The sequence below is a fragment of the Triticum dicoccoides genome, chromosome 5B, assembly GCF_002162155.2.
Source record: "Triticum dicoccoides isolate Atlit2015 ecotype Zavitan chromosome 5B, WEW_v2.0, whole genome shotgun sequence".
NCBI classification, from domain to species: Eukaryota; Viridiplantae; Streptophyta; class Magnoliopsida; order Poales; family Poaceae; genus Triticum; species Triticum dicoccoides.
The window spans coordinates 145,681,056-145,691,033 of NC_041389.1; the positions used below are offsets into that span (position 1 = coordinate 145,681,056).

Sequence of the window (9,978 nt, forward strand, 5' to 3'; positions counted from 1 at the left end):
CTGAGTTTGTTGCTGCGTAGTACTCGAGGGAGCATGGTCAGTCTTCAGAAACCATGAGTATTCCTTTCGCGACATCTGCCCGTCCTATACTTGGTCAAAGATGGACCTGTTTAAGCTAGAAATAACAAGAGACAGCGTGAAGTTTCCAACATATGCAGGAGGAAGATGCTTGGACAGTGACTTGGTAAAGAAGAACAAAATTACTAAGGTTTCATATTTCTTTCTAATTCATCTGCTTCTCAATATGGTAAAAACCTGAGGCATCTAATATCATATAGAAATAAAAATAATGACTTAAACTTCAGTTGCATAGAATCTCTTGTTAGAAATACATGGATAAGGAACTACGTATCTCTACTCCTAATGGAGCAGTTCGTACGTCATTCGTTGGTACTATTAGGTGGTGTTATATATACTGATATTTTTTTAGTGAAATAAGGGAAGGCACATTGAAATTCAGACAAACTGAATCAGCCGGAGTCAGATAATGTGAGCAAAGTGTGTGCAATAGCTGCAGCAATTGGCGTCTCCCGGTCTGTTCCAGCAAGGAGCTCTATCATAAATAGTCTCATGTGCATATAACTAACAAGTAAAAATAAGCACATTATAAGCTTGGAATTCCTCTTACCTTATCAATATGATTTCCTTTAACTGCTTTGTCAGCTCTTCAAATAGAACCTACAAATATTGAAAGTAAGCTATAAGCATTGTCTCTTCAGATTGCTTGTAATGGTAGCATAATGCTTGCTTCAAGCAAACAATTGGTGTCGGTTAGAATTAGTAACAAGTTTTCTGTCATCGACAATGGAGAGAAGACAAACAAAGAACTGGAGGATAAAAGACATGTTAGTTCAGCTGATGATTAATCGCTTGGAAGCATAAAACCATCTGAAGTTACTGTGCACTGGGAGAATGTTTGTATAGGTTAAAGCATAGAAGCCACACAGTATGATCCTATTTGAACACTAAAATATATTACATATATAGACATCACTTACAAGGCATCCATAATCACTGACATCAAGCTTCATAATCTGCTTCTTCAAGATTCTGATAATATGCGTCCTAACCTGAAAATCATTACTGTGTTAAATTGCAAAAGCACACTGGAAATAAGCGAGAAGGAAAATAATACTGAATATGCAGTGTGAGGCACCAACTATTGTACAGTTCAATTTGCATGACTATTTAGTGTCTCTAGAATCTGCAGAAGTTAATAAATAAATATCGGATAAAACAAATGAGTGGGCAAAGTTAAACCAAGTGATCACTCTGAAATATGTCTCTTAAGATATAATAAGAAAATGGAAAGAGAAAAAAATAACAGAAAATGTACCTTGCCACTCTCTTGAGTGTGAGAACCACTACACACATGTCTGACAAAAAATGGTGGCTATCAGAATAAGTACCAAAACACCATATGCAACGCATTCATAAAGAATGAGTGTCAGCAACTTAGTTGAAGAACAGATGCGTTTACATGGGATCCAGAAATTCCAAATATTTCCAATCCATTTTACGGAGGGCCTCGGTAACTAGCCTGTAGAGATGAGAAATCCATGTACATAAGAAGTTGAACATATGTCGCAACTCACAAGGCTTTGATAGTGACACTTACTTGATTATATCCTCCTTGCTCAAATGACGACCTATCATCTTTCCCCATAGTACTTCGATGTCCTGTTAATATTTAGGTGCCGCGAGCAAACAAAATTAGAGTTGCCCAAAATATGGTACTGAATCATCATAAACAGAGGTGGCGATTCAGGCACAAATTGCAACTTGTCTACTGGAATAAAATTATGGCATCACATACAGAAACTGATACTACTGGAAACATGATGAAAGTAACAATTACTTTCTTAAGGTTGTAGTCGGGCTTCCTCGACTCCGACACTTCCTGCCATGCAGTCAAGAACATTCCGGTTTCAGCTCAAACTCAAGCAGCCCATACTCTAAATCAACACCCATGCTCCAACGATGCGTACCTTAGCTGTGACCCGCTTTTCCTTGGCAGTGACGGGCTGCGGCTTCCCCTTGGTGCCGCCGCCGCCGCCTCGCGATTCCTCTTGTTGGTGGTCGCGGCCACCGACCATGGCGACGCTAGGTGGTGCTGGCAAAGGGAGGAAGACGGACGGAGAGCGAGGGTTTCTTGGTAGAGCTGGAGGAAGGCTCTGTCATCGCGCTAAGCTTCGCCGCCGCCCCATCGTCGGAATAACCTGTCGGGCGTGGATGGCGGTGGATCGAACCAATCGAGCCACCGTGGCAGTCGGAGGAGGATGCGGACGAAGCCATCGAGGGAAGGGAGGACGGGCTCGGCGCGCGACATGGAGGAGAGATGGCTGGGAGAGGAGGGGCCGGCCGACGCCGTGGAGGGGAGACAAGAATGCGGCGACGCCGTCTATGGACGGGAAGCGGCAGGGACGGGATCAGGCTCGAGCTGAGAGAGTTAGAGGACTGTGTGATGCCGTGAGGATAAGATGTATAGTATTTCTTTGAGAACTGGATAAGATGTATAGTAGGTGGAAAAGAAAACACAGAAGAAATCTATCAGTCTCTAGCTCGGCCCGTCCACTCTTGGGCTGGCCCATCCGCTGCTCAAAGAGTTTTGGGCCCTGGATGAATGCCTCAGGCTGTCTAAAAAAATCTAATTAGGGGTACTCAGTTAGTTTTATTTCCTCGTCAAATAAAAGTTAGTTTTTTTTGCAAATTTGTCTAAAAAACATTTTTGCAAATATAAAAAGTTGTGTTAGTCTCACTTTTATTTTAATTTATTATAAATGTTTATATAATGTAGTATAAAATATTTCTTATATTTTTATATGTTTATATGTTTAAGTTTTCTTCAACGGAGATTAAAAAGTGATGGACTTGGATAGTGTTTTAAAAATAGCAACTGACATAGGCAATGACGTAACAATGATGGGTCGTACTGAAACATCACGAGAAAATAATCCTTCTTTATATGTATGTTATACATAATAATACAAAAGGTACATGTTAAATATGATTATTTGCATATATGTGAGAGATAGAGATGTATTCTGGTGACGTTCACGAAGTATTCATGCTAACTACATAGTGTTTTTGCGCAGGATGGGAATGAGTTGAGAAAGAAGTTTGTATTATATTTGATCAAATATCGTGTGAATGATGTTAAAGACAACAATCCTGATATTATGTGAGAATATTTTAAGCGTATCAAGCAATTCTTAATTTGTAACAAATTGTTAGTTGGATAATCGCTCTATATGTATACATCGTCAAATTGCCTTTTTTAGTCATTTTATATTGCAAGTGAGGTGAACTTCAATTATTACCTGGTTATGGTTGTGCTATCTTTTTTCTATATGTAAAATTTAACATGCATTATGTTCATATAACATCTGTAAAATATTTCAAAAGCCCGTAGCAACGCACGGGCATTCTACTATGTAAAGAAGAAAAAATCGGGGCATTCCGAGAATTGAACTCGGGACCTCTCGCACCCTAAGCGAGAATCATACCACTAGACCAAATGCCCTTTGTTGATGCTAACAGAAAGGAATCTTCTACATCTTTATCACAGACCGATTGCACAATCTAATTGTCGCCCTGTGGTGATTCAGGCGATAGTTCTTCCGCTCTCCCCCACGAGAACCGGAGCAGGAATTGCAAGAAGAATATATACCCGATTCCCTCCGTCCCGAGCTCAAATCTTGTTTCCCTCCGTCATCTGCTTGATCGCTTCGTCTCCCTCGTTTCTCCGTCCCGCGCGACTAGGCCAGGGGGATCCGGCGCGGAGAGGAATGGCATCGCCGATGTCCGGAGACGCACGCACGCCGCCCCGGGGCGCGGCGCCTTACGCTCTGTACCAGTTCGGCACCAGCGGCGCCGCGGTCGCCGTCGCCACCGCCGTCACGCATCCGCTCGGTCAGCCAATTGCTCCTGCACGCTACTTTGTTAACTAACAGTATTATATATTGGGTTGGGTTTGATGGGGAGAACAGATTTGCTAGTACCATGTTCTAGCCTTGCGGTAATCTGTCATAGTTCAGGGCTTCAGGCTTAGTTTTACTTGCGTCCATCAGTTCTAAACATTGCTGGCTGAGAAGCCGGGCGACAGATTCTACCGTTCGCCACCGCCTCTTCAAAAGAAAGGAGATGACCAAGGCCGGTTCCTTGACAAGTTGAAAGGATGAGGCAAAATGCCGGGTGATGCCATGTGCTCGCCACATAACATCAAGAGAGCAGGCCTCTGTCTCCATTGAGCCGCAGTGCCGTGCAGAGTCGAGATGCGCCTTTTTGTGCCCTAAGACCTTGTAAACTCTTCTATTGTGTCAACGAAAAATTAGCAGCTCTTTCCAAAGAAAAGCACATCTGATTTGCAATGAATAGGTATGTGTGGTGGAACTGGAAACTATGTTTAAGTAGATAGAAGCTTGGGATATATTCCCTGTAGGAAATAACCGTGTCAGTAAAACAACAGATTTTTTTTATTGAATTAGGTTAAGGTATAGTTCTCCCAGCACAACAGGCTGTGTTGAAAAGTGTCATCCATCATAGCACATGATAAGCTGTGCTTTGGGAATATCTGTTCTCATGCATGATGGTCTATATGTTGATATAAATGAGACGTGTATTTGAATGGAATGCATGTATTATATGCTGTCTATGCTTATTACTTCTCCTAATCAGTGCATTTATTTTAAATTCTTGGCTTGGTGTATTTCCCCATTCAAACATTTAGTAGGGTTTGATACCAAAAAACAGAGTGCGACAAATGAGCCTTTTTGTCGGGATCATAGTGGATAATGGTTAACATCAGCAAACAAAAGGGGACATATGGATGTGGAGCCAAAGCAAATTAAACATATATTGGTTTGACCGAAACTAAGGAGGTCGCATGGTCCAGATTTGTTGTGAATTTTCGGAGATATTTGTCAAGTAGCACCTGGACTGTAAATTGATAACAGTGAATTGTTTAGTGATATACTGCTAAATGATAACGCTGTAAAAGGATGGCCACTCTTTTATGTATATTTGTTTCTCCAAGAAATAAGAAACCCTTTATATATGTACCATCGTTTTCATCTTGCAGACGTTATCAAAATTAGACTCCAAATGCAGCTTGCTGGGCAAAGAGGAAACTTAGTTGGAATGGTAAGCACAGCCTCAGGTGTCGCATCATCTATGTATCACCTATTAATGCTAAATTTAATAGTTTTAGTGAACCTATCAGGGGGCAATATTTACACAAATGGTAGAAAGGGAAGGGCCTCGATCACTCTATCTGGGATTTGCACCAGCATTGACTAGATCCCTCATCTATGGTGGCCTTCGATTAGGATTGTATGAGCCCTGCAAACATGTCTGCAGCTATGCATTTGGTTCAACAAACTTTGCTTTTAAATTTGCATCCGGAGTAGTTGCTGGTGCCCTAGCAACTGCATTGACAAATCCGATGGAGGTTTTAAAGGTACGGTATCGTGATACTTAATTCAAAGTATGAAATAGTTTTATGGACTTGATCTTGATCTGGGCACATCCTATAGGTGAGGTCACAGATGAGTACAAGCAGAACTAGTACAATTGGAGTGATGAGGGAAATTGTATCAGAGGAAGGAGTCAAAGCGCTTTGGAAAGGAGTTGGCCCAGCTATGGTGAGAGCAGGCTGCCTCACGGCATCACAAATGGCAACTTATGATGAGGCCAAACAGGTATGCACTTTTTTTTGTTGTCTTTTGATCGAAAGGAATGAAATTGTCGCATGTACTACTAATTGAGCCACCACTGAAGTTTCTTCTTTATTTACTTTAGGTCTTGCTGATGTGGACACCACTTGAAGAAGGTTTTCAATTACATCTCATGTACTGTGAAATTTATCCTGCATTTTGATGCCTATACTTGGATGAAATATGTTGATAGCTATTTTTCTGTGTGGCTGGAAGGTCGAGCTGCATCGCTGGAACGGCTGGTACACTTGTGACTGCACCTATTGACATGATCAAAACAAGGCTAATGCTGCAACGGGAGTCCAAAGGTGCCAGAGTATACAGGAATGGTTTCCACTGTGCTTACCAGGTGTTAATCTTCATCCTTAGCTGTGAATTTGTATTTTGAAGTGTGCGTCCGTGAATGAAATTGGAAAACTTTGGTAAATAATACTCCCTCAGTCCCATAATATAAGAGCGTTTTTGACACTATTGTATATTATGGGACGGAGGGAGTATTAAATTTAGTCACTTAACACAGAACCAAATTGCACGGTTAGTAGATAGTAGTTGGCACAATATGAGAAAGGAGCATATTTGAAGAGTAGAAATGCATTAATTTTACAGAGTACCAACAATTGGCACTCTATTCAAAACAGGAATATAGAAAGTTATCCCCACCAACTATAGGAGGATTCACATTTTCTAGAACCACATGCCGTATCTATAGTTTATGTTGGGAATTAAGTGTAAGAAAAATGCTCTCATTTATTTGGAGGTCACAGATCTCAAGTCTTAAGCCGCTAATGTATCTTATACATTCTTTTCTTGGTTCACAGGTTGTCCTGACAGAGGGTGTAAAATCACTTTATAAAGGGTGAGGAACTGAGGACCCGTAAAATAACATATATACTCCCTCCGTTCCTAAATATAAGTCTTTTTAGAGATTCCAATATGGACTACATATAGAGCAAAATGAGTGAATCTACACTCTAAAGCATGTCTATAACTCTATATACATCCGTATGTAGTCCATATTGAAATCTCTAAAAGGACTTGTATTTAGAAACGGAGGGAGTATATATAATTTTTTTGCTTTATTCAACAAGTTTTGATCATGCTATTTTGTTAAATCATTTGCAACTCTTGAGAGAAATTTTTTGATAAATATAAACTTTGTGAGTGTACTTATGAAAGCCGGCAACTAGTTAAAGATCAGTAGGATATGATTATACAAACCATCAATCCAAAGCTCTAGTTATCGTCATTTTTTACATTGAAACTTTATTAGGGATTTACAGCTACTACAGATTGAATCGATCCATTCGGATTAGTTTCTATTTGAGCCTCTTACACTGTGATTTCCTAACAAACTCTGCAAAAATTTCAGTGGGTTTGCCACCTTCGCAAGGTTAGGCCCTCAAACAGCTATCACTTTCGCGCGTGCGAGAAGCTGCGGGAACTCGCTGGAATGTCTGCTATTTAGTACCGCATGAGATTGAAGGAAAATATAGTTCAATACTGTATTTGTCTAGTTGGAGAGCATCTTTTACTCCACTCATTTATCAGCATTTCTTTCCACATTCATCATGACAAAGGAAAATTCATGAGGATCTGTCAGAATTGTAGTACTGATTTTCGAAAGGATAAATTTTTAGCATGGGCTGCTTCAATGGTTAGCCTGTACTACTTGTTACCGATCAGATTTTCTCTTCAGGTCACAGTAGCGAGGACAGAATGATGTTACTCTCCATTTCTAATTTTCAGTCTGAGCTTCACATCGTTTATTTTCTTCAGACATTGCAATTTTACATCCAGATGGTGTTTTTTGTCATGAGAGATCATGATTTCATTTGTATTACAAAATGGATCACTATTGCCAAACTGCATGACAGTACACAGTACAATCAATTGCACAATCAGCTCCACCATCTCGAAAATATAACTGGGGCGGAGGGAATTGGTGACCATAGACCTATTAGCCTAATCCATGCCATAGCCAAGATCATTGCCAAGTTGCTTGCGGTCCGTCTTGGGCCTCATATGGACAAGCTTATCTCCAAGGCTCAAAGCGCTTTCATCAAGAAGAGAAGTATTCATGATAACTTCATGTATGTGCGCAATCTTGCTCGCCGGCTCCACAAAAGCAAAACTCCATCCATCCTTCTCAAGCTTGACATTCGGAAGGCTTTTGACTCCGTACGTTGGGATTACATTCTTGATCTCCTCCAACGAAGAGGTTTTCCTAGCAAATTTCGTGAGTGGGTTGCGGCCCTCCTTTGCACATCCACTTCCCGGATTCTACTCAATGGTGTTCCCGGCCCCCCTATTAAGCATGGACAGGGCCTTCGCCAAGGAGACCCGTTCTCGCCCCTATTGTTCGTCATCGCCATTGACCCTCTCCAACAAGTGTTGGATTTGGCCACTGCTCATGGCTTACTCCATAAGATTAGAGGTCGTGGGGCTATTTGTAGGACCTCACTCTATGTTGATGATGCAATGGTATTCATGGCACCCATCAAACAAGATATGGACAACCTGTCGTCCATCTTGCGCTGCTTTGGTGACGTCACCGGTTTAGAGACAAACTTCCAAAAGAGATCCTATGTCCCCATCCAGTGTAGCAACCGCAACCTAGGAGAGATCCTCCATAACTTGCCGGCGACCCGAGCTCACTTTCCCATCCGTTACTTGGGCCTACCACTATCCATATGGCAACTCAAGAGAGCAGATTTTCAATTCCTTGAAGATAAGGTTGCCGCAAGGCTGGTACCTTGGGATGGGCAGAACGTCACCACTACGGGTTGTGGTAGCCTTGTCAAGTCGGTGCTCACCTCGCAAGTCATCTACCATGCCACTCCACTTATCATCCCGCCACCCGTAATAAAGAGCATCAACAAAATCGAGAGGGCTTTCCTTTGGGCGGGAACAGACAAAATCACCGGCGCAAAGTGCAAGGTTAATTGGGCTACTGTGTGTCGACCAAAGCATCTTGGTGGATTTGGTGTGCTCGACCTTGACAAGTTTGCTCGGGCCTTGCGTTTGCGTTGGCTTTGGTATGAGTGGAAAGACCCGGACAAGCTTTGGGTGGGTATGGGGAACCCATGCGACAAGGTGGACATCAACCTATTCTACGCCTCTACCATCATCTCAATTGGCAATGGTGCCATTGCCCCCTTTTGGGGTTCCCCTTGGCTCAATGGAAAGAAACCGAAGGACATTGCTCCTCTCATTTACTTGGCCTCCTCGCGAAAAAATTGGAAAGTCAAGGAGGCCTTGGCGGATGATGCTTGGATTCGCAAGATAAACCTCAATATGGTTCTGACCATGGAGCACCTTAGACAATTTCTCATACTTTGGGAGCAAATTCGCCACACCCACCTACGCGAGGATGCCATCGACGAGATAGTTTGGAAGCACTCAACAAGTGGTTTTTATTCGTCGGCATCGGCTTATCATGCACAATTCATTGGATCTATGGGCACCACCTTCCACTGCTACATTTGGGGCGCTTGGGCTCCGCCGAAGGTGAAATTCTTTGCTTGGCTTGCAACCCGTAATAGGATTTGGACGGCTGACAGACTCGCTAGGAGGGGTTGGCAATTGTGGACTGTGTCTGCTTTGCCAGCGTGTGCAAGAAAATGGAGCCCATCTTTTCTACAAGTGCCACTTCACCCTTAGGATTTGGAACCTCATCAAAAATTGGCTTGGTCTCCATATGATTGACATGTCAACTTGGGACAATTTGCACTCTCTCTCGCTTTGGTGGAGAAACATGTCTGGAAGCAACATCCCCAATAGAAAGGCCATGGCATCCCTCACTATGCTAGTTGGGTGGACCATTTGGAATGAGAGAAACACTCGTATATTCAGGCACAAGTCAACACCTGCGCCGGTCATCTTCAACACCATCAAAAGAGAAGCTAGACTTTGGGTTACCGCGGGTGCACACAAATTGGGTAGCATAATGCCGGGAGAGTAATGGACCTCATGTAATATGTGTGGTGTAACAAACAAACTCTATTCTCCTTCTTAATTAATGGATGAGGCAAAGCTTATGCCTCCTTTTCGAAAAAAATAAAATATAACTGATGTATCCGTAGATGCATGTGCCTAGATAAACAACGTACCAAGGAAGAAAAGAACAACTGGTGGGAAAATGCTGTTTATCAAGTTCGGTCTGCCAAACATCAGTTTGAATCAGAACTGAGCAATGGATAATTATCTTCAAATGGCTGGAATCCAGCAAAATGTAACGTGCTAACTATGCTAAGGGGGTTTGGTT

The 9,978-nt window shown here is 42.2% G+C and overlaps 1 protein-coding gene, 1 non-coding gene and 1 pseudogene across 4 annotated transcripts; 1 reads left to right on the forward strand and 2 right to left on the reverse strand.

The window, feature by feature from the left end:
• LOC119307899 (pumilio homolog 24-like) lies at positions 1-2,612 on the reverse strand. 3 transcript variants are annotated; one of them, XM_037584002.1, is made up of 8 exons: positions 1,989-2,612; positions 1,859-1,900; positions 1,619-1,680; positions 1,481-1,540; positions 1,337-1,376; positions 999-1,070; positions 629-678; positions 1-115 (listed from the first exon to the last, which is right to left on the reverse strand). In XM_037584002.1, exons 1-8 carry the CDS (start codon positions 2,094-2,096, stop codon positions 85-87), a joined length of 465 nt encoding a protein of 154 aa, XP_037439899.1. In that variant the 5' UTR covers positions 2,097-2,612; the 3' UTR covers positions 1-84. The 3 variants fall into 3 exon arrangements, with proteins under 3 accessions (XP_037439899.1, XP_037439897.1, XP_037439900.1); XM_037584000.1 differs by lacking the exon at positions 1-115 and adding an exon at positions 132-535; XM_037584003.1 differs by lacking the exons at positions 1-115; positions 1,859-1,900 and adding an exon at positions 132-535.
• An 839-nt stretch (positions 2,613-3,451) lies between these two features.
• TRNAP-AGG lies at positions 3,452-3,523 on the reverse strand. The gene has a single exon. It is a non-coding gene; the product is annotated as a tRNA-Pro (tRNA).
• Positions 3,524-3,550: 27 nt separating this feature from the next.
• Positions 3,551-7,484, forward strand: LOC119307900 (annotated as a pseudogene).
• The last annotated feature ends 2,494 nt before the right edge of the window (positions 7,485-9,978 follow it).